This window comes from Corvus kubaryi, unplaced genomic scaffold (assembly GCF_017639235.1).
Source record: "Corvus kubaryi isolate FWS band 111438036 unplaced genomic scaffold, C.kubaryi_AGA036_p1.0 137, whole genome shotgun sequence".
Taxonomy (NCBI): Eukaryota; Metazoa; Chordata; class Aves; order Passeriformes; family Corvidae; genus Corvus; species Corvus kubaryi.
Window position 1 is genome coordinate 2,708,904 of NW_024580671.1, and position 25,839 is coordinate 2,734,742.

At 34.3% G+C, this 25,839-nt stretch overlaps 1 protein-coding gene across 4 annotated transcripts in view; it reads right to left on the reverse strand.

Moving 5' to 3' along the window:
* LRRIQ1 (leucine rich repeats and IQ motif containing 1) overlaps positions 1-25,839 on the reverse strand; it is a 105,425-nt gene that overhangs the window by 73,045 nt on the left and 6,541 nt on the right. For all 4 annotated transcript variants that reach the window (XM_042017633.1, XM_042017634.1, XM_042017636.1 and 1 more), the window contains exons 7-15: positions 25,122-25,196; positions 23,742-24,944; positions 22,777-22,929; positions 21,455-21,605; positions 17,359-17,552; positions 16,324-16,451; positions 10,119-10,192; positions 9,727-9,820; positions 6,752-6,916 (exon numbers count right to left, since the gene is read on the reverse strand). In XM_042017633.1, coding sequence (XP_041873567.1) covers positions 6,752-6,916; positions 9,727-9,820; positions 10,119-10,192; positions 16,324-16,451; positions 17,359-17,552; positions 21,455-21,605; positions 22,777-22,929; positions 23,742-24,944; positions 25,122-25,196 — 2,237 coding nt within the window. The remainder of the gene's footprint in view (positions 1-6,751; positions 6,917-9,726; positions 9,821-10,118; positions 10,193-16,323; positions 16,452-17,358; positions 17,553-21,454; positions 21,606-22,776; positions 22,930-23,741; positions 24,945-25,121; positions 25,197-25,839) is intronic.

Sequence of the window (25,839 nt, forward strand, 5' to 3'; positions counted from 1 at the left end):
TCAGTCTTTTTAAAATAGGCATTAGGGCATGCATTTCACTATTAATTTTCTGTGTGGTAAGTGGCATGTGAAGCCCAAATTTTTAGAGGATTTGAGGCAATTTTGCCATAATAATCCAATTTTACCAGGGAACTATGAGAGCTCATATAAAAATAACCGTAATTTTAAAATTTAGATAAGAACTAAAGCAACAAAACCCAAACTTAGATTCAAAGCAACAAACCACAATGTCTAAGGAAAATTCAGGAAAACACAAACTTTTAAGTACAGAAGTTTTTATCAATATAAGGGAAAGTGCTAGACTGAAGCGACACTAATCTATGAAGTCTGGCTCTCATTAGTTCTTTGTGTTATGCTATCTAAATGATGAGGATAAGTAAGAGTAAATATGAACTAATTGTTACAGATTCAGATGGCTGTCTGTACTTTGGATGGTGTTTGACCATTTTATTAGGTAGCAGGTATTTCTGGAATCATGAAAACATTTTCCTTTAATAGTATAGATAGATGCAGAGATCTGTAATCCGGTGCTAATTTCAAAGGAGCACAAAGTCAATTCTAGGTCAGCAATCCAAGAGAAAAAGTAGAAATAAGATCAATTTTCTTGTTAGTCTGGAAAAATTAGGTCCTAAAATTATAGTTAGAATAACAGAATTTTCCTTCCTGTTCATCATTCTCTAAAGGTGAAGTTTTTATAAGGTTTTATTAGGGACTGTTTACCATTATAATTATATCCTCTAGTAAAGTTCAACTAAGATTATTTTAGATTTTTAAGAACATAATCAAATCTTACAAGAGTTAAAAAATATACCAACTCTTCCTCTGCTAGTGCAACTTCAGTGCTATTGGACAAAATCTGAACGGCTAAATTGATCCACACAGTTTAAGCACAAAACTCACTGTGTAACAGCAGCACATTTGATTGTCCACTACACAACATTGCTCCTATGCCTGTTAAGTCCACACATATGACAAGTCCTAAAGATATTTATACCAATCTATAGATTTGTTTAAGGATCTAAGATACTACATAGCAAGAATATCAATTTCCTTAACAAAAATTACTTAAAGCATTAGTAAAATACTTTAGTTAAATATATTGAATTAGTCCAAGTATTTAAAAAAGATAAGTTTGGTAAAAGATCATTACCAAATTTCTACAAAAAATAATATGAGAAGACAAAAAAAGAAAAATATGGGAAAAAAATCTATTCCTACCTGGTTTTTTCCTTTTCTTTGCTTTATTTTGTTGGTTTATTTGCTTACAAAAATAAAAATATTGCAGAAAACCCCAGAATGCTTTATACATTGAGCAAAATAAACTTTTGCATGAAAAGCATAACCTGAGTATCCTTGTTCATTGTCAAAAAAAACCAGAAAGAAACAAAAACAAACCACCATGACAGTGAATCCTCCCCTTTGACAGATGCAGAGGTATCTCAAGCAGCTGTTTCATCCTTCCAGTGGCTATGAATGCTCAAGCAGAAATGAAAGGGGAGACTGAGGAAATGAAAATTCAGGCAGGGAGTAATTTTGTGGTGACCAGGGACCGTGTGTTAGTTTTTTCACAGAGGCTGCTTTTTGGGCAGTTTTTCCAAGCAGTGTCTGCAAAATACCATCTTGTCACTGTGGGCATGCACCCTCTCCCATACATTCCCCGGCAATCCACAACTATACTTCAATTTTGCAGGATTTTTAGGTTGCCCTCAGTATCAGTGGTTTTGCGATTTAGGCAGTCAGATTTGCTTAAGTTTAAAGAAACTACAAAGGAAGCTGAAGTGATATGTCAGAGACTTATGTGCAGTGAAGTGGCCTGGTAAGTTTGTTTGAGGTTCTCCTGCGAATGTAAAGTTCCAGTGCACAGACAACAACTGTTATGTCAGGGCCTGAGTACGAGGTCTCAGCTTGGTGGTTTCCTTAAGTGAACAGGGATATCAGGCATCCTATCAATGCACTGCTACTTTCTAAGTGTCTCAATAGCACAGCATTCTTGATACAAGAGACATGCTGCTGAGGATTGTTTATTCAAATCACAGAAAGGAAGCTGCTGTAATGGAAAATATGCAGGACTGGTTTACCTCTTTAATGATAAAAAACCCATACAAAGAACGAGTGAAGACTAAGTAAGAAATATGACATTATTAAGATCTTTGATACCACAATATTTCCTTTTCAATTAATGTAAATTCATTGTTTGCCTTTCAGACCTTTTCCAGCATTATCAGTCAAGGGGTCTGGTCACACTACACCTGGAATTGCTTCTTGGTTAAGATATGACCAAGGTTTTAAGCATAAATTAGCATCTAGACAAAACAAGAAATGGAACTATCCTATGGAAACACCAGTATCCATAGTGTCTGGCTGCTTAGTATGTAGTGAAATGCAGATTAATATGGTGGCCTTGCTACAAAAGAAGTTTTATGGCTTCCAGCTTTGACCAGCATATTCCTTCACGTTCAGTTGCTGCCTGGCTACCCATGGCTTTATTTTGATCATAACAAGTGAAACTGATTTATGCCATATGCAAATTTTAGCATAACCACAAAACATAACCACTGCTCCTGCAGTGTGAGAAAGGGATAATAAGCCAGAAGAGCAAGGGATGAGTCTTGTGTTACTGTACAAATGTGCTAGACTAGTGGCCCTGATATAAAAGACCAAGATATTATTTTCACAAAAAGATATTAAGAGCAAAAAGCTACCTGTAGCTTTTTTTTTTTTTTTTTACCAGATACCTCTCTATTTGTGCTAGCATCTTCCAGGCACTTTGAGGAAAGATAGAAGCATTAGAATTAGATTTTAATCTAAAAAAATTAAGTCAGGAAATTTAAGTCAAGCATTTATTAATGACTGTTACAACTTCAGTCCTCACATCAATCCAGAAAGAGTATCCATCGCTGTCCTGGTTAATTTAGACCAAACCCTGCTCAATTCCCATGCAGTGTTTGGCAAGGGAGGAGTAGAGGTGGGGAGGAGTAAACCCCACTGGCAGCAGCTAGGAAGTGTAAGGATCCATGCACAGGCTGACTCAACAGATATGGAAAAGGACAAATTATTCATGCTTAAAGGCTTTCCAATGGAGTTTATATCAGCAAAAATGTTGCTACTTAAGAAATTTAAAGTGGCAGCAGAGGCTTGCTTGTAGAGCTGACACATTTTGTATAGATTTTTATACTGCAACCACACCTGCAATGGCTGCCTGGTTATTCAGAGCGCATAATTTTGTCAGAATGAGACAGTAAATCTGGAAAAGTCAGTAGAACAAATCTCTCAGAGGCAAAAGGGACAGGCTTGGAAAAAACAAGACAGTTCTGATCGGGAATGGCAGTTTTCTCCTGGCCCTTGCAGCTAAATCATAATCAATATTCTACTCCTTCCTATCCTCGTTTGTGTGCTAGGTAAAACCTTGCTTAATATCATGTTTTTCCCTTTGTGGCTCTACTGTGATTTTCATAATTATAATACACAGAATATTCAAATAGTACACCTCAATTTATGTGAGCTTTTGTTTGCAATAGTGCAGGGTATAATCTAATGTCTTCAGGGAAACTTCTGTTGAACATCATTACTGATGTTCAACTGCAGCTTACCAAAGTCCCTTACAAACACATGAAACAGGTCACTTTAGACATATTTTCTCCTCGCAACACCATTTATGAAATTCCTGTCATTTTCACTGTAATATACATACAGCACTTCTAAAATTCAAGTTCCACTAGCCAGAAAACTGCACATCTGATGACTGAATAAAAATTGCTGCAGCCTTAAGTGTCATATTATTTTTTTACATGATAACTCATTCCAAGTAATCTAAAGATTATGTGACAGAAAACATTTACTAGAATAGAGAAATTCAATTTTAAAATAACTTTTATTCTTAAGCATGGCAACAACAAAGAAGTTTTGGGAAGAAACAGCACAAAGAATTTAACTGGGCAACAGTGGTGCAGGAAACAGATTAGGGAAGGAAGCAGTGATTACTTTTGGCAGCTTACATACTTGAGGTCGCACCTACAGGGGCTCATAACTTAGCAAGATGGGAAACAGAGAGACATTTGCTCTATTGTTGGCCTGTTCTTTAGCAATGTCACATTAATTCAAGTATTGCAATATGTACGTGTAATAGCTGTGCTGCTAAGGTTTATATACAAACAAGTTGTTTAGAGTTCCTTTTATGAACTGCAGTTTGCAACAGTTTTCAAGTCATCCATAAATTTTACTTCAGTCAAAATAAAAGATAGATGGCTTTAACACAGAAGAAATTAATTTTAAGACTAAATTTGATACAACTTGCTTCAATCATGTCAAAGTTACCAATTTAAAAGATCATGAATGAATTCTCAAAATCTTAAAAATACACAACCCTCCCTCCTCCACACTCCCTGCCCTCCCTTCACCCAAACCCACAAATTCAAGAAAGATGTTTACATAATCACCTCTTTCCACCTTGTTCTTCTCAAACATCTGCAGGCTCTTTCAAACATTTCCCTTTCAAAATTTACATAGACTCATAGAAAAATTCTCAGTTGAAGGGACCTCAGGAGGTCTCTAGTCCAACCTTCTGCTTCAAAGCTGGGTTAGCTCTCAAATCAGACCAGCCTGCTCAGGGCTTTATCCAGTCAGGTCTTGAAAAACTCCAAGAACAGGACTGCACAACCACTCTGGGCAGCCTATTGCAATTTATCACTGTCCCACCCTGAAAAGGTTTTTCTTAATGTCCAGTTGTACTCTCTCTGGCTGGAATGAATAAATTCTCATTACAGTTGCCCATATAATGCTGTGGTTTAGATTTGCGACTGCAACTGTACTGATAAAACACTAATGTTTTGCTGAACAGTGCTTTGACAAAGTCAAAGCCTTCTCTCTTCCACTCAGCAAGTAGCCCAGGAGTGGGCAGAAGGCCTCCTCTTTACCTCCTTCCTTGGTAAAGAACTTTGCACTTGTCCTTGTTGAATTTACAAGGTTCCTGTTGACCTGCCCTCCCATCTTGCCTATGTCTGACTGGTAGTCCTCCCCTCAGGCACGTGAACAATTGCCTTTGAACACTTGTGGTCTGCAAGCACAGTAAGTGTGCACTCCATCATCTCCCGCTCCCAGTCTTTGCTAAAAGATGTTTGAAGTACAAGTCAGCTTTCAGAAAGTAGCATGAGCCACTAACTATTCATAATGAATGGATGGTCTGAGACTGACTACCCAACAAGTTTCTTATTTATCTTTCTTATGTCCATTCATGTAGAATACAAAAACCCATTAAATTTTAGGAATATCATCTTTCCCTCCCATTTTTTACCATCCTGCAGAAATGTATATGAAAGCTAGGTCCTTAGATTCTACTAGAGTTTGCTCACAAGTCATATACTAATTATAAACTGGCATTTTTTCTGGAAAAGGATAATGATGAAATGTCTAAATACCAGACGTGGAAAAATCTTCTCAACCATAGAAGAGGAGAGCTTTATTTTCTTTTATGAAAAAGGAAGGAAAGAACACCATTTCACAATGGTAAATAGATTAGGAAATATCAGCTTCCCACCTGCAAATCAGAAGCCGAAAATCACAGAAGTGGAGAAGAAGTATCTTGACGGTTTAATGGAGAAACATATGACTTTTAGGAGTCACTTACACATTACATCTCTCATAGAAAACTGCACTATATAATTTCACCCAACTAATTCCTATCTAATCATTAATACAAACCTCTTTTCAAGGTAATCCGGTTCTGAGCTATGAAGATTTTATTGCATCTTAGTAAAAGCTGCAATAATACAGCACTGTAATAAACTGTTAGCTAGTAACAAGATACCATGGATATACAGGCTTACATGCAAACACAAAATAGCCAGATTCTGAAAAAAATGGCATACTTTTCCTGAACCAACAGAGTATACAAGGCAAAGTTCAGACTAAAACACTGTAAAACACCACGTTTCACTGGCTCTGGGATAATGTTCAGCACCTGGCAGAATCAAGAAAACTACTTTTCCAAAAATTAAAATGTGAGTTGGATATTCAAAGGACTACAAGGATATTGTGAACCTGCTAGGAAATGAAAAGCATCTACAAAAGGAAAAACCATTCAATATTACCACGTGCAGAAATGAGAAGTTTGAGATATTTAGATATTACAAAACAATTAAAGCATAGCATTTGTAAGTGATAAATTACCACTCGCATGGTCTAAGCTGAAGTTACTGAACAACTAACCATGGTAATAGTGATATAGGTAGCAAGTATGACAAAATTAAAGACCTGTAAACAGATCCATCTGATTCACTACCTTAGGAGAAAAGAGGTCAAATCCTTTGCAATTATTTAGAATGTGAATAACATACACATGGAAAAAAAATGGAGAAAGAAAAATAGAGTATATTGTACCAACAGCCATATTAGATTTGATTAAGTTAAAGTTGGAAATCATGATAATATGATTATACAACTTTCAGGATTTAAGCTACTATTCCTGCATAACACTGTACTGTAGTTGAGTGTATGAATTCATTCAGTTACTACTAACTGCAGGTTTTGAATCACCTGTTTTCTCAAATTTAAAGAAACAAAACTCAAGGCCCTCATAACTTAGTATCTGTCTAAAACAGATTTTCCTTTGAAGTCCATGATTCTAATCTCTTTCTTATCCTAATAAATTTCTAAGCAAAAAAATGTAAGTAAAATTCGTAAGTCAACAAGAACTTCAGTAACAATACATGAAAAAATATTTCTGAATGCAATTTATATTAACATAAATACATACTCCAATTGAGCAGCCTTTTTTTTCAGTTGAGTATTTTCTTCAATTTGAGCTTGACAAAGTTCCAGAAAAGTTCCTAGTTCAGATGCTTTGATTTTTTCAGTCTGATGGGTTAAGATTTCACCATCAAGCAATTGTAAACTAGGAAGGACCTCCAACAAGGAAGACCTTAGGAAAAGAAAAATCACAATTAGTTCTTTGAAAAATACTTATGCTAAAACACCTATTTTATTGATACAATATAACAATACAGAACATGAAGACAGTTCTCTAAATATTTGTATGTATTTGTCCTTATTTCATATGTTAACATATTAAGTAAGAATATACTTAATAATAATTATATTAAGTTAATATAATTAATTAATATAATAATTAATCCAATAATAATTATATTGTTATACTTAACAATAAAATAAAGAATAAAACACAGGACATAGCAAGACTTCTTAATACTATGTTGGTATAAAGAGCACTGCTGAAATACTGGCACCAAGAAAGCCGATGGCAGCAGACTCAAATCACTAGAGCTAGAATTTTTACCTATACAAACCTTAATGGGAAAATTTGACACACTTGTGCATAGGCACCTGTAATGCATTTGATTAGTAGGCAACATAGCAAACTAAGTCACAGCATTAAGATACAGTACTGATTTTGTTGATACATAAAAAAATTTAAACTTTAAAACTGCACAAAATACTAAACTTTGCCAAGTCTACTCCCTTTACCATTTGCATATACCAGATATACTGACATGCTATTCCATACGCCTGACAGGAAAAAATATCTACTTTTGAAATACTGAATTCAGGTCAGTGAAAGGACTGAGAGCAAAGATGACATTTCCTTGCTATAGAAAGGACATCTGTGGCCACTGAGGTAAGAAAAAATATGTACAAGAAACTTTCCTAACAAAAAAAAAAAAAACAACAACAACAAAAAAAAGAAAAAAAAAATTCATATGTATCATCAATGCGGTCTGGTTTATGTTATTGAGAGATGTAAGCTGGTACTGCAATCTTGTTTCACATATTTCTCGTACCAGACCAAATTTGTTGAAAGTTTGAAGACTGCAAAATTATTTAAAGCAATACATCAACACTCAATATTTTCATTAACTCAGTTTTAAGTAACATAAACTCTTGAAAGAATCCTAACTGTAGGCTGTAAATCCCCCTATTATTAACAAAGATAGTATTGTTTTCCAAATTTTGGAACTCCCTGGCTATTCCCTAGTAGTAAAGGACTACTACTCAGCTCAGACAACATACACTAAGGTTAAAATCAAAGAAAGTTTCTATGACTGTGCTATAATATTCCAAATAAAAGAACAGAACATCAGTTTTTGCAAATAGAAAACTCCTTCTCTACTGCCCATTAATGAAGGCTAAGACCATCTGAAGTACACTTGGAATAAAGCTATGGGTTTAGATCAACAGTTCCTGAACACATAGAGAGAAATTACCAAAGCTGATGTTGAACAGCCATACATACACCAAAACAGTGACATATCAAAGTTGATCAATGATGGAAGTTTTGCGTCTTAGAGCAGTGGGATCTCAACACTCGTTTTTCCAGCTGGGTTTCTCCTGGTGAATGGCTGAGTCAATATTTCATTTAGTGAAAACTTCCTGGTGAATATTCTGTCACTTAAGAGGCTCTATTAATCACTACAGCATTGAAGCATATTCCCCTAGGAGCGCTCAGACTGATCCCAGGGTTTAATTTTTAGAAAGAGATTTCTTACTACTTCACTTTTGTTGGTGTTATCGCTGGCTGGACATGAAAGTACAAAACTGATTGGGAAATTTTACAACTAATTCCTTTGTTGGTATCAAGGGGTTATGTAAAGTTCACTGGAACATATTGTCTGAAGTTACAGTCAATGCTGTATTCAGCAAATCCATATTTCATAGTATTCCATACTTTAAATCCTTTAGACAAATGAATCTCTTGTCTAATCATAAAAGCTCTACTGGTTTAAGCAATCTAAAGTGTCAGTTCTCATAGTTAAACTGAAATTCAGAAAGCTTTTCTCTCCAGGTTACAAGTGAAATAACAGTTAGTTTTGTAAAATAGTGAGAATTCAAACAATGGAGATGGAAATTTAAAACATTCTCACAGTCACAGAATGTTATGAATGAAATTACCTGCAGGAACCATGGGAGTGCAAATAAGTCTGTTCATTAAAAAAATCAAACAAACCAATCAAGAATGTACTTGCACAGCTATCTTTTAAACTACTCAAACACTTCTAACTAAAAGTTTGAAATAGTTGAGGTTTTTTGATTACTAATCATAAATTTGTACAAAAATCTTCAAATGGAAGATAAAAACGTAAGGGTGGTTTTGGTTTTTTAGGTTTCAATGTGGCCAGCAGGACTAGGGCAGTGATCATCCCCCTGTCCTGGCACTGGTGAGGCCACACCACAAGTACTATGCCTAATATGCAAAAAAAATTACACAAAAAACCCTATTCATGTACAATTTTACTCCTATGGTTTACAAACATAAATAACTACTTATTTCAGGAATTATGGTAACTGCATATCATTTTGTATGTCAAGTTTCTTTTCGACCCTGTTCATTTTTTATATAGAGATCTATCAGTGTCTAGGACTAGCTCTTTGATTCTTCAGATCATTATTCCAGTACTATACACCACTGAAGGACAAATGACAGCATTACTCTTACATCTCTTTCATAATTATAAGAGCTATTAATTTTTGATGTAAAGAAATTTGAAGCATAAAAAAGGCTGATTTTCAACTACTAAGGAAAAATCAACCATTCATTCTGACCTTTTCTTCTTCTAACAGACACTACCCCTTCTCTAGCTATGTCCAATGTGAACCTGTCAGAGCAGTGAGACTGTTCAGACTATATGTGGAAGTGTTAGTACTATTTAACTAAGATACATGCAACAATTTGTTGCCTGATTTTGATTTTTTGATTTAGCAAATTATTTTCCTTACCTCCAGTTCTTTTCTTGGAGAAGAGGATTTCCACTCAATGACAACTCCTTTAATTTATGACAGCCACTAAACCATGTAAGGACATCTTTAAGATCTGTAGTATAGTAGAAAGAAAGCTAAATATGTCTGAAGGCAGAACCATCTTATTTCCCATAAATTCTTACATGAAAGTAAAATATACCAACGTCATGAAGTCCTAAAAGCAAGACTGCTATCTATACATTTTAGTTTTAATTAATATCTATAAAACTGATGTTTGGAAAATATTTGTATATTTTCCCTATAAATGTCTCTTATAAATACATGGGAACAGTCCCATTCAAATCAGTTTATAACTCAACTAAGAAGTTCTTATTAGAATGGGGTTTTTCTTTTTTTTTAACACAACTCACCTGACAAGTAGTTATTTTTGAGATCTAGCTTTTCCAAAAATACAAATGAATTTAAAGGCACAAGCTCAGTTAATCTAAGAACAAAACAGAAAAGATTTTTTAAAAAATTAAATGAAACAGCAGTTCATAAACAGAAAGGCAACAGAATCTTTTGCAGGTATGACAATTTACTTATTTACGTAAGAAAATACCCATTTATCTATCCAAGCTGCTGGAACTAATTTCTTGAAATTTTAACTTGAAAGTATTTCTTAGTTTTCTCAGAACCTCAGTTTTTAATATTTTTTCATTAATGGTTTTTTATCTGATAAATATTTCATTCTGTTCCCTGCATTTAGTGCTGAATATCTGAAGTCTTGTAAAATTTACACAACTCAGCTGGCTTTCCTTTAGGCTCCATAACTAGAATGGTACTAATAGAAGGTCCTGATTCTGGAGAAAAAAGAAAATCTGCTTGGCTTCTTTCCTCTTCCCTCATTTCTCATTGCTCAGACTTCTTATCAGGTTGTTTCTTTTCTCCAATCAGCACATCACTTCCTAGATCCTAAAACAAGCATAATTGTTGCCATAGATGTATTTTTCAACAGGTCAAGTATGCACTGTCCTGTAACATATTTTTAGTGTTTCCTCTATCTTACTGCTTCTGTCAGGTGCTGTCACATGGGTGCTGATTACTGAGACAGTTATGGAATCAGTTATGGAATCAGTTATGGAATTGCTCTTCTTGCATTATCAGAGCTTTTCTTGAGCAATAAAACAGAAAAGCAGTACTAAAGACAGAACAAAATTCTTGTTTGCAGTACTGAAGACTAAATGTAAAGAAACTGAGCTGACATTCATCTATACAAAGGGATTGGGACCGTAAGATGTGTGTTATTGCTACTACTTAAGGATTAAGACTCAGTGTTGTTCATGTTTCTTCGTTACAAACTTGCAATGATGCAAGAATGAATGTTGAATGATTCATTCAGCATCCAGGCTACTGCTAAATATTAGCTTTCAGATTAAAGTTTATCTTGGTTTACATTAAATATGAAAGAGGTAAGAAAAGATAAGAATCAAGATGCAAAGAATCACAATTATCAACTAAAACTAGAATGTTTATGTATAAGCACATACTCCATCAACTATATCTTTTTTAAAGAAATACATGTTTAGGTAACATTTCATCCCTGTAAGGGCAAGACCCTAGCATAACAAGAGAATGGTTACAGAAATGGCACAATATGTGGTTAGTTTGTGACTGCTAATTTTCACAGAAAGTACTATTTTCTGAAGGGTGTAGTGCCTTTGAAAGGTACAAATCAGAATTCTTTTTGTCAGAAATATGACCCTACAAAAAAAAGAAACGTACTCAAAATTGTTCAGAGGTAAAAATGGTGCTTTGTTGCTGAAATGTGTGACTATGTTGTGTTTCCAGCACAGGTTTACAGTTGAAAGGCAGAATTTTACCCTGGTACACTAATTATGGACTAAATGTTGGTTGTAGATTATTTAATCTTATTGAAAATAGAACCAGATTCAAAACAGAAAAGAAATCATTTCCACATTCAGTTGACAAGTATTTCTATACAAGAATATAACATTTTAAGAGTAAATTCAGAGAAACAGATATAAAGACAACTGTGTGCGTGCCACTATACTTCCATTTCTTTCTCAAGCTACATTGTAAAGTTGTCCTGGTTCTAATTCTACCTAGTTCTATTACCTTCCTGCCATGGAAGTTTTCCATGGAATCAAATAATTATGAATAAGTATTGACTCTAAAAAGCATTAAGCCTTATATATAGATTTCTATATAGTACCACAAATTCCAGCATTTTAGTTTCTCATCATCAGCCAATAGTAATTAAATATATTTAATATTTATAGTAAATATCATCATAGATATTACTGGCTAACAGTATGGCCGCAAAAACTGAAAATCCATGACTATAGATTCATATATTCAGAAATATCTAGGAAAACAAATGTCATATTTTGCATAAAGGACAAGAGATAATGCAGGGTTTTTATTTATAATGAGTTCTCTGGATCTTTATCAGTATATGCTGTGGTGAATTAGAAATTGTCTAGTGGACTGTCCTTGCCTGCCGTTGGCATTATGAGAGTTAAAACGTTTCTCTGTCATTCTATAGCTTTCCCTTTACCGACATTCTTTGTTAATTTTTTTCCTAAGAAAATTCAAACCAGAAAGACAAAGGACATTACTGAAAACTTAATACTACTTGACCTTGTCACATTAGCCCTGGGCATAAGAGAGATATAAATTACAAAGAAGACACAAAAGTAAAAGATATTCACAAAAAAGCAAGCTATAGCTTCCTTTTTCTGCTCCCATTTAAGGCTCTAGCAGAACAGGTCAGAGATAGAGTTTATGTCGTTTATGTGGCTATGTCAGAAAGCAAGATTTAAGAAGGGTTGAAAGTATGCATCAGAGAAAATAAAGATTGTGCTTCTGAACATGAATAGCAGTTACTGCTCAAGATGGTCTAAATCCTACTGTGCAACTGCTTTTCCCCAGAAAATTTATCATTGATGTTAATAAGCAGTTAGCATGAAGCAGGGCAAAATAACTAAAATAAATTCATCATAATCTAGATCTATAAGTAAAGCCTACATTTCTTTTTCATTCCTTAAATTCAAGACAGTTTATTTTGCAATAATCACCATATTTATGAGCAGCAAACACACAGAATATATGAAATCTGTCAGGTACCCACTTCACTTCTTGAATACTCTAGTAGGCAGTACTTCAAGTACATTACCCCTGATGCCACATACTTATAGGTAAGTTTATCACCAGCAAAGAATTACTGAAAATTATAAAAAAAAAAAAATCCAGAATTGTAAGGATAGGATGGAGAAAACCACTATACATCAGTATAGCTTTTTTCATGACTGACTTATTTCAACATCCAATGACATTTAGATTTATCATAATAATTCTGGAAAAGTGGTCAAATTCTCAAAACATCCTGGCTCACAATAAGCTCAACTCTCATATCTGAGAAATTCAGTTAAAAACACAGATACCATATATATTTAAGTAGAGAGAACAATGCATGCTAAGAAAGAACAGAACCAACTTTTTAGCATTTCTAATATAAACCCTTTATGAATAGTATGCATCTAGATGCAAAAACATGAGAGCAACCTGTTCACAGCAAATCTGATTCTGGCCAAACCAATTTCCCAAAACAAAAAGGAACTTTTGCAGGTGACTGCATTTTTTAAAATATTTTTTTTTTTAATCTATCTCACTTAGGTTATCTTAGTGAAAAGCAAGAGATAGCAAAATAAGAACTTTGTCATACTAATACCATATTAAAACAGAAAGTGTTAGGAGGGATTTTGTCTATTTTGAAGTTTAAAAAAAAATGGCTACCTGAACAGCACATTGATTTAGTGTCTCACTGTAAAGCTTTTAAATTAAAAAGACATTAACAAGCAAGTTACATAATTAAATGGGATTACACATAAATATAAATGCCACATGAACTCTTAACATATATTAAAAATTTATTGATTTTACACAAGGACAAGGTTCTTCTCTCCTACACCTAAATCTTTATCCACAACAGAAGAAAGAAGAAAATGTCCCATTTTAAAACTAACTTAACAGTTGTGTCCTCAGCTGCTATAAAACAGAGCACGGATCTTCATAGTCCCAATTCTGCAGTAACCAAGTCAAGAGGATATTCATCATTGTCTTTTCCAATTGCACATTGATCAAGAATATGCTTTGTATGTGAAAGCCACAATAAAACACTTAATAAAAGCAGCAGTGAAATAGCTGTCATTTTTATACTTGAAGAAGTTAATCACTACCTGTTTTAATTCCTTGTTACACTGTAGGTTTAAAACAATTTAAAACAATTTTTGGAGTTTTATCTTTGACAATTTCTGGTTTATGACGCATAAAAAGCATCTCAGGAATAAAAATGTCCTGTAAATTAGTGTTAGAATTTTCTTTTCACAGTACTTCACTTTCAAAAAGAATACAGATTCATAGCATTATCATTATATTGGCTTCCTGCAATCAGTAAAAAGGAAATGGCACTCAGTGCACACTTGGAAAAAATTCACAAAATTGCACTGGCTGTAGGATAGAAGTAAAGAAACAGCTTTTCTTTCAACAGCTTACTCCATTACATTCACTGTTTCTATAGAACATCGAGTTACTTATGCTATAGCACACACATATGGAGCTGCTTATAAGTGTACATAAAGTGAGTGTAACAGAGCAGGCTACTGAAATGCCAGGAATTTTGAGGCTTTTAATATGACTTTAAGGCTATCTTGTCTTGTTTGTCACAAAGACTTGACATAAGCTATAGATACATCACGGAAATAAGGGGAACTGTTTGGGGGGAAGATGTATATTTTCAGCACATCCAGTGTGTTGATGCAAAAATATGTGCTTTCTCACAGCCCAGCAAAAGAAACTCAGCAGACCAAACGCTGCATCTCAGCTTGGCTACTGCAAAACCAGAGCAAGCACTACAACGGACATTAAAAACCATAAGATGATGGGATAGGCAAGTGACTTAAGGTTCGTCTACATGGCCAGTCTAGCAGAACCTAAATCCAGAGGCTGCATTCAAGCTATCCCTGAGACTATGCTCCCAAGTCCCTAGCAAGCAAATGAGATCTTCAAGGAGTCTTGCGAACGAACACTTTATTACACACAGGATAGCTACACTGGAGGAAGAAGAGAATATAAAGCCACATTATTGTGTGTTCCACAAAAAAAGCTAAACAGGACAAGGAAAAAAATTAGTAAAGAACATGAATTAAATCAAGCAGTGTGCCTCAAAATCTAATGCTTAACAAATAACACTCTTGTTTAATCACAAACAGGAAGCACTTTCTCCAAACTCCAGAAGAATTAATAAGGGAACAAAAAATCCCAAACCCTAGAAACCTGGGCAGGAAGTTGAAGATTAGATTCTGTAGGTATTTTATTTATATCCAAGAGTCTTCATGAATAGTACTTCACTAGAGATGATATGAAAACAATCTGAAAAGTTATATAAAAACATAGGTTGTATATACTTAAATAATATTCATTTTCCATGAAGGACATTGCTTATAATAACAGGACTCAGCCTTACACATCCTTTTTCCCACAGGCTCCCAGACACAATTGGCTCTACTGAAGTAAATGCCACATAGGATGGGATTCTTCTGTTCAGACGTGGACAACAACACATGAGATGGTCATTTTGATTTTTTTACTAGTCAATGAAGATGAACAGGCATTTGTAGGCTATGATTAGTCTCAAAGCAAACAGCTAAAAATGGCAGATGAATCACCCTCTAAAAACATATCTACACTAAAAGGAGAGTAAATGAATTTGTTCAGAGCGTATTTCTATATATGGTAGGTAGTATTCTGTTTATTTAGCTGAGATCAGTCTTATTCAGAACAAAATGATCACAGGATAGGAAAATAATGGATATCAATTTAAAATCAATTTTCGTACTAACATACTGCGAATTCTAATAAATGTTCCACATCTTTTTTAGCAGAATTTAAATTGAGAAAAAGGGGGGTGGGGAAAATAAAGATTTTTAATCCAGGATATCTGGTCATTCTATGTCTAAAAATGTATAGATTAGCTTAGGAAACAATCAGAAAACTAATGACAGAGTACTTGAGCTCATGACCCAGTTTTATGCTGCTTATCTTGATTCTTCTTTATACCTTTTAAACAGAACCATAAAAGCGAAAAAACTAAAGCAAATATACTTGTTTCGGAGGGTATTAACATATGTATGTAAAATAAAAAACATTCTTATTTGTCCTTTCTAACTCTAGTACCTGCATTTAACTTAGCCTTCAAAGTCTGTTTTGAATAAGCTAGCTGTGAAATATGAAGTTTGACAGACATATGCTAGAAACAATTGCTAAAGAAAGAAAAAATCCACTATGGTTTTAATAATGCCACAATGCTCAAGCATTATTGTCACATAACATCTAAAAGAAAAAATTAATTTACATAGTTAATGCTGTTTCAAATTTTTTTAGCTAGAGGTAGCCAATGTAATTACATGCCAACCACATATTTTTATTTTTAAAGAATATCCCAAAAAGATAATGAGATTTCAACCACACTGGGAATTACACTTTTCAGACAAGTGTTATGTTAATAAATTCCTCTGGATCAGTTCTGTAAGTGGAAGAATGTTTCTTACTTACCTATTTTGAGACAGCAAAAGGATCTGCAATAGAGGCAACCAATACAAAGAAAGCATTCTCATAGTAGAAATGCTGTTGTCATCCAAATATAGTTCTCTTAGGAGAACATGATTTTCCAGTCTTGGAAGCTAAATATAAAAGAGATGGTTATTTAAGATTCATATAAATTAGAGAAGCAACAATGGAATGCTTACCAGATGCTTTTCTTAAATCATTACTAAATAAAAGCCAAATTCACATTTTGGATATATGTATCATTTCTTTATTATATATGCACCAGTTGTCACACATAATCTCTACATATCAGGTAGTAAATAATTTTTAATGTCTTCTATCACACCTGAATAGTCAATATAAATAATTAAACAAAAAGAAAGGTCAAGAGTCCGAGAGTCATAGTATTACTATTTTATTCATGCTGTTATTTGCTACTTATTGATAATGCTTTTCATCTCTTGAATTCGTAAGAGAATAATTGTCAGTAAATAGGATTAAGCATACAGTTAGCAAACAAATTTCCTATTTTAAATGCTGCAGCACAAATTTCAAGTTTTGGAGAATCAACATACACCAAATAAGCATGATTATCATTAGGGTGATAATAATTATATTATCATTACATACAAGTAATGGTAAGAAGTAATTACTTATATGTAATGACACTTATATCATTATTACCAGCCTGATACAATTATCTTACTATTATAACATTACCTATAAGTAATAATAATCTTTTGTTACATTTTAAACAAAATTAGGATCATATAATACAAACTGAAGACTAGATGCTATTAAGTGAAGGAGAAACCATAATCACTGAGAGTCCAATTTTTCAAGGACTTTAGGAGTAAGAAAATAATTAACTGCTAGTCATTTGCATTTTTGAAAAATCTCCCTCTGATAAGGGAAAAAAAAAATCTTACCTAAGAGCATGAAACATCCCACACCAATCAAAGAGCACATGCTCAGAATGCTGAAAAATATGACTGTTAGCCAAGATGTATGCACAACAGCCACTAAATTTAAAGCTTTTACCTGCTGGAGATTATTGCCTTGCAATTTCAGAACTTGAAGTAGGCCACAATTCTCAATGCCTTCGACTTGCGTGAGATGATTGAAAGAGCAGTCTAGGTGAATGAGAGTAGGTGCCTCACAAAGACCTTTTGTGCTGATTAACTGATTATGGTCCACAATTAATTGTTGAAGATTTTTCAGTGACTCCAGACCACCTGAAAATTCAAGATTTAAGACACAAGGAAATAAAAACCTCTGGTCTTTCAAGTACTAAGAAAACTCTGAATTTTCTGTATCTTATCTGGAATAACAATTAGTATTAGTTCTGTATAAGGTTTAAAAAGAATTATTGTATTTTGACTCTATCACATATACAGTGCATATGGTCTAAAAATTTTCTGATCCTGTTAATCAAGCAGTAAAAACATTTCATAATCTCTTTGGTACTTCTGTTGAAAGAGAACATTCTTTTAGTAACAAACTGTACTTACTATGCTTTAACCACTTTACAACTGCTCTGAACTCTGTGAAATGCTAATAGCTCTCTTAAAATCATCCATCAGAATGAAAACACTGTTTAAAAATTAATTTTTATTATTTAAAGGTTTTTTTGTTAAGGTATCAGCAAGGTTAGAAAAAACTGTGTTAAAACTTAGGCCAGTACCACCACTGCGATTTAAATTAGTCTTGCTTAAGGAATTACGTCAAAATATTTTTAATGAAGGGATTTATGAACAAAACTTAGTGCCTTTAAGAATAAAACAGTACTACTATAGCCATTCCACTGTCAACAAATTTACTCCTGCCATATAAAGAGCATGCAATCTCTACACACAAAAAAAAATGCAAAGGAATTCCCATCAGCATCTGTTTCTTTCACAGAATGTTACCCAAATCATCCTCTTACAACAGCAAAAATTACATTGTCCTCCCATGGTCTTACACATGCAATGGCACTGATGCATCTAACTTGCTACAGGTCCAAGCAGCTTTTCTATATCACTGTAGTGAAAAAACTCCTTTGAAGGGATACCCTTTACAAAACATATCTAAAATAAGGAATTTCTGATTTTACTTCTCTTTCATGTATTCTTAGATAATTTAGGATTATTAGTTAATTTAGGATTATTTGAGGAAACACCTTGTCTCATCTTTATCTCACCCAAAATTTCACAAATTCCCCAAAGGAAGCTGGCTGAGCTTTATAGTAGTGAATCTTTTTGTAACTGTCCTCTGAAAACAAACTAGCTTATGAAACCAGAGATCAATTGGCACCAGAGTACTGAGAATATAGAAGAGAACTTAAAAATGAAAACAAATGATAAGGAGAAAACCAAAGCAAACAATTAAACACCAAAACTAGCAGTACTTTTGAAAAAATCCCCAACACAGGCTTTCGAATAATTCTAATTTAAAAATGGAAAGCACCTAGTGAAAAGAATGCAGTTGTCTGACATTAGAGAGATATCATCTTAAATATAACACACATGTCCCATAAGGCACATGTTAGCATATTTAGCAAATCAATATACAAACGTTTAATTATTCTGAAAAATTTCAAACATGCCCCTGACATACTACCCTCACTGCAAGATCCTGGTCAATATTTTTCTTGTGCGCGCGGATAAAAATAAAAAAGGAACCAGCACCATCTAGTGGTTTCAAAAACACTTCCATGTTCTCATGTGTTGGCTCCCAAGACTTTCTCCTAAGACGAGCTCCAGTTTTCAGTTACCAGCATAGCAGTACTGGAAATTTTTAAAAGCACTGCATGAGTCTGGAGTGAGACCGAGAGGAGAGACTGCACACGCAGTAAGAAAAGGCAAGGAGGTAATACAGAATTTGGAAATATTGTATTCTTCATGCTGCACAAAGCACCTTTTTCACTCCTTCTCACCAGAATGTCATTCAGAACAGTCAAGGCTGCATACAACAGGATCACAATCTATTCTGGAATTATAAAATATAGTCCAACAGAAAATATACAAGAGAGAATAATGTAATACAAACAGATGGTATTTTACTGTTTCTTCTGCCCACATGCAAAATTAAATATAAGCATGAAAGTCCTCTTCACATTTCCAGAAGATATTGTCTGTTTTACATACGATGCAAAAAAAAAAAGTTATAACAGCTATGGGAAAAGCATTTTGTTGACAAATACATGTTTTCACCAAGATTCAAGGAGAACCTCTATATAAGTACTCTTAGCAATTTGCAAAGTGCAGCTGGAGCCTGCTAGCTAGGGACTCTCTCTTAGCTGTTCATGCAGTTCTGAAGTCACTTCTGTGCGTGACAAAGACAAATAACAACAGAGTGAAAGCTGACAGCAAACATACAGATGAAAAAAAACCAAAATAGAAACCTCAGACAACAAAACCAAAACTGAAAAGGTGCCTGATGAAAAAATAAAATCCTCTTTGTGCTGTCTGAAGAAGAGTAGATCAAAAGCAGCATTTATGACCATCCATGGTTATGCATTGCTATTCTTTGAGTTGCCAGGAATTTAGCCAGCATTCTATGGGAATATAGACACCCTAAAGAAGCATATTCAAAGACTTGAGTCAAAATGCTACTTTTTGTGCATGAAAAATTTTAAACAAAGCATTCATCCTCAAAATACAAACATATGCACTGAACGGTGTGTTACTGTCACAATTACTTAGTTTGTGATCATGTATTCTTAAGGGAAAAAGCATAATTGAGACTATTTCACTTACTGCTATTTTTAAGGGGGTTTTGGCAACTCTAATTTTTACCCTACTGATCCTGTATTTCAATAAAAGAAGAAAAGAATAAAAAGAGAAATCATAGTATGCCAGAAATTTCTTACAATAAGTCTTTAACACTTAAATATTACAAACATAAATAAGCTTTCCTACGCAGTCCTGGGGCTTCCAAAATTGCTAAGGGACATCCTGCAACATTTACCGATGGGAGGGATATGCTAACTTTTTATAACCCACAAATCCATTTTTATGTATTCTGTGCAACTACTCACAACCAATATGTCATGATACGAAATAAATCCTGTATTATGCATCTGTTTTAACCAAACACGCTCAAAGAAAATCTGGAGAGGAAAAAAACCACATTTGAAGATGATTTTTGTGAACATTTATTTGCCTACTTAAACTCATTAGAGACTCAGTAACTGTAGCAGTGCACTGCACAAAAGAGAAACTACCAGAGGATTTTACTCCACTTGGTCAGTACAAAATTACCACACTGCACACAGCTGCCACATTCTTAAATGTCATCCACTAATACAACGTCATTCTTACAGCAATCTTGAAGACATTTTTACCAAACGAGATCAATCTGAATAAGAATCTTATCAAGCATTATTTTCCACAACAAGACAGATGAAACTTTTTAACCATTTTATTTTACTGTTCCTCATCAGGGTGCTTAATATGCTTTTACAGGAAACATTGATTTCCCAGCACTTTTATTCTCAGCTATCAAAAAGTTTCCTCATGAGTACTAACATTTGCACACATTAGCAAAAAATATTGATAATATCGACATCAAAGTCTCTACACCTACAGATGTTTTTTTAAGCTTTCCCATTTTCTGTTTGCTACAGCCTTGCTGTTTACCACGGAACTGCATTGTCCATGTTCACAGTGTAATTTAATAGTCTTATTTAACAGTGGAAACTATTTCTTATATGCAAGTCTTATGTGAATGTGTTTCGTCTATGAGCTTAATAATTGTTTTTAATTATTTTCCTATTGTCCAGAAGACTCAAGACAGACAACACAACTACTTACTGTGTCCAACACACTGGAATTCTCTGCCGTTGCACAGCTAGGCTTTGCTTTCATTATGTCTGTAGATATGCTGAACTCAGGCTACTCACATATTCCAGCTGACTTAGTGCAGATAATATTAGTGGCCCTTCAAGAAAGATTTTAATTCTCTTTGGCTGACAATAGTTACATGACTTGCTAGATGGAATACATGGCAGTAGCTAAGCCATGCCTTAAGATGCAGGTTTTTTCTAAGTCTGTCTCCTTGGGCTTAGCAGCCAACTGGCTCTAAACCAAGGGGTGTATTATTCTGAATATAAACTGCATAAATATTGTAAGACAAATTGGAATAATTTTCTTACCAATTCGAGTGATTCTATTGTAGGAAAGTTCAAGATTTTGGAGATTTTTGCATCCATCTAAGCCACAAACTGATGAAAGATGATTCTTATTCAGAATGAGAATACAGAGATTTTCCAGATTTGCACAGTCAATTACCTGAATATTGTTCTCCTGCAATAAAAGAAAATGAAAATATTAAATAGCATCTGAAGTGAAATAGCAGAAATAAGTAAAAATATGTCAGACTGCCTTCATTTCTTATTTTTATCCTTAGCTCAGAGTAAGAGCATCTCTATTTTTCAATTAGGAAAAAAAATTATGTGTCCTAGAATCAACCTTTTGTGTCCTTCTGAAATAGAACAAGAATATATCTTAAACTCCATTCTGGCTCTGAAAATGCCCAAAGTTGAGACAAAAAAAGCGTAAAAAGAAGTTAAGAACAAAGTAGCCTCTTTCCTATATGCTTTCCTACCTCCCCAAACCCTGGGAGAGTGAACTAAAAACTGCATAGAAACATTGTATTTACTAGATGTTAATGAAGACAGCTGTAATTTTGCTAGAATCCTAGTTACAAATAGAAAAAGCCTGCATTTAGAGGTACCTTGGTCACAAACATTAACTGTTCTAAGCTAATATTCTTCCACCAATGGATCCTGCTTTTTTAACATCCCCTTCCCAGTCCATTTTAACAATGCTTCCTCAGATTTCTCTTTCACTATTTGCTGTGCTTGGTCTTTTCTTCTTGAAAATGGTGTTGTTAAAACACATGAAATTAAAATTGTGAACAAAGCTGTTTCACGTGAATTGCCAAGTTGTGGAACAAAGATGTGTTGCAGAGTTTTCTTTAATCATTAAACAGGGCCATATAAGACACTGCGCAGTAGCGAATACCTAAACATTAGGCCTCAAGTGTAACTCACTGTACTATTCCTTGAGCATATGTGTTACTAATTTTAATTAATATTCAAGGTGTATGTTGCAAAGGGCTCTTCCTTCTACCTATTCTTGCTCAAGTTGAGCACCTGCTATGATGAACAGCATCTGCCCCCTGATCAATCAGACACGGAGGTAACGAAGATCTATCACTGTGTCATACTAATGCTAATCTTAGACTGGTATTTTCTTAGTACATGTTGAATCATTTGCAGCATGCTGTTTTTTGATATTTGCACTGTAAATCTACTGGTATAACTTTGTTCACATTTGGGAGTATTTCGTTGCTATTTCTATGCTCTTAAGGCTAAAAGTTATATATTCAGTTGGAAACAACTACATAATCAACTAAGCAGCAAACCTGGAAGTTCTTCCCATGTTAAAACAAAGAATCAAATATGCTTGGTACCTCCACATTGATATACTTCAGGTCTTTGCAGCCACTTAGTCCTTCCAGTGCAACCAGTCCACAGCGCCTCAGAGTCAAAACTTGAAGATTTGTACACTCAGATAAAGTTGAGAGGCTACAAGCTGGAAAATCTTCGAGTGTAAGTGTTGTGACCTACATGCATTTATTGATAAATAAAACTAGTGTTTTGTATATGGAACATTCATTGTCATATTATGATAATTTTCTTTAAGATGAAAAAGAGAACAAAACTACAATCTAATAATGCTTTAGAAAATGTGAGCAAATAATGTTAACCTTTTCGTATAAAAAAGAGTGGCAATGATAGGTTTTATCTGTTAAATGGGAGAAGCTAGCATGAAAACAATAGTCACAGTATCATAAATAATGAGTGTAGAACAGACAAAAATAGTTCAGACTGGAAGTGTGTATTGCCTAGTATGTTATCTCAGAATGGATGCCAAGATGAGAGCACAGAGAAAGCATACAGTGATAAGTTAGTAAGTGGTAAAAAATAATAGTCCTGGCAACCAGGAGATGTCCTTTTTGGCAAAAGACTATCTAGAAGAAGATCAGTAATGTCTTGCTTCTAGAAGAGACTATTCCTCTCAAAACTCTGAAGGGGCTAATTGAGCAGGAGCTGAAATGTGGGCCTTAATACAAAGGCAAAACCTTGGTAATTTAGCAGAAAGTAAGAGCTCTTGCCTTTTAAAGGGTTAATATTATCAATTGTCTGAAGACTAATACCACACCAGTCCAGTCCACAACACTCAGAGGAATTCAAAAGTCATTGTAATTGCCCTTATTCTGCACCTGGCCATAGGAACTCTCACAAGATCTATATTCTGCTCAACAATAATCTACTTCTCTTCCAAAACAGCATTCTGCCAACATACCAAATTAGGAAAAAAAAAAAAAGTTATAGTATGTCTTCCCATTTCATTCTCAAACTTTCATATAGTTACCTGCTGCAAGGCACTCCAAGGGCCACTATGAATTATCTTTTCTGTACTTAGTGGAGGCATCTTGCTAACTGAACTTTTCCTTAGGCGTTTTCTTATAGTTACTTGCTTTCTTTGTTTTTTTTCATATATTTTAGACCAAGATTTACACGTGTTCATCCAGTTTATTCTCTTATTTTCAATATCATCAGGAAAAATCAGTTTATTAGAAGAATCTGCTACATCTTGACTACTGTCCCAGGTGTCTCTGACTTCTTCATTAGCATTTTCCTTTAGAAATAAAGTTTTCTTCGTTGTTTCATACTCAGAAAAATTATCTTTAACTTCTCTATTACTAGTATTTGGCTGGGCACTTGGTGGACTGCTGCATATGCAGTTTGCCTTATTTTCTACCATGTCATTACCACCAAAGTCAAGAGATTCATCCCTTGAAATATGACCATTTGGAGCTTTACCAAGATAACTAGTTTGTGAGTAGTTTTCTTCTACTTGTGTTACTGAATTCATGTGTAAGTTCTCATTAGTCACTTGAGAAGAGTGTTCCTTCTCAGAGCCTAGCACACTTGGTGTCAAATTTCTTCCTGCTGGAATCATACAATTATTTGTTTCATCCATCATTTCAGCATGTTTTTCTTTTTGTTCCTCTATTTGTTTATTTATTTCCTCCTTCTCTTCTCTTATTACTTTCATGTTTTCTGTCTTATTATCCTTTTTTATGTTTTCTATGTTATTTTCTACATTTTCACTCATCACAGCATTTGCTCTGTTTTGTTCCAATTTTATTTGTTCTTCTCTTCTTTGCAGTTGTTTTCCTCTTTCCAATCTCAGGCTTTCTTTCTTTTTCTCATATTCCTCATGCCTCCTCACCTGTTTCAGATATTCTTGTCTTTCAAGTTCTTCTCGTCTCTTTCTTTCCTCTTCTCTCTTTAACCTATTTTCCTCCATTTGCCTCTTCAGTTTTTCCTCTCTTTCTTTCATTTCTCTCTCTATTTCCTCTAGTATTTTCTGCTTCTTTCTCATTTCATATTTCCATTGTTTTAAAATGGGAGCATATTTTTTACGGACTAAAAATGCTCTAAATCTAGCTTGGATTTTCACAGCTGCTATAGTCTGTTTTTCAGCCAGTTGTCGTCTTTCTTTTTCTTTCTGTTCTTCCAAGGCCTTTTTCTCCTCTTCTATTTGCAACTGCAGCTTCATGATCCATTCCTAAGTCAAAACAATTAGGATAGACTTCAACCACTTTTAAAATGGGACAGGTATTGGCACATATTTATCATTAATGAACAGAAGCTAGTATATTAACCGTTCCATGAAGACCTTTGTTCTCAAATACATGACAGTAACCTCACAGTCTTTTGACAAAAGCTCATTGTACAACCTTACCTCATGTTCTCTCATTTTGTCTCTCCAAGCTTTCTCTTCCTTCTGTAATTCATCTTCTATTGCAGCCTGGCGTTTCTGCACAACAAATTAACTATGAATATTGTACAAAACCTAGAACAACACAAAACACCCCCTCTTCAATCTCACCCATCCTCTTGACTTTCCAAAAATCCAATTTTGTGAATACCTGAATTTAAATGAGAAACTGAGCTGTGGGTGGATCAAAATAAACAATGGGACACTTGCATCAGTAAATGCAGATTTGGTCATGTACTGAGAGATGCATACCTTCAGAAAGTCAGCATCTTGGTACTGACCGAAACAGCTGCCACCTTCCTCTCCAAGATCTATACTACTATTGAAGATGAAAACTAGTTACAAACTATTCAAAGTACGGGCAGAAAACAGAAATCTATCTGAACAGTAGCATGAACAATCTCCCTTTAATTGCACTGGTATGTACTGATAATAGTAAAATCTTCCAAATGGGAATTTTGTCCAGTAAAGTTAAAGAAATTTTTCTGACTGAAATTGTTTCTCAATGGAAAATAAAAGTTCAAGTCTACTTTCTCACTATTTGCAAATAAATAGCATTTCCCTCCTTGCCCAACATAACCTCAAACAGAAAAAATGGCTCAATCACACCAAAAGTTAGCAGGCAGTAAGTAACTAAAAAACAGGCTGATCCAGAACCACACAACTCCTGGTGGAACCAAGA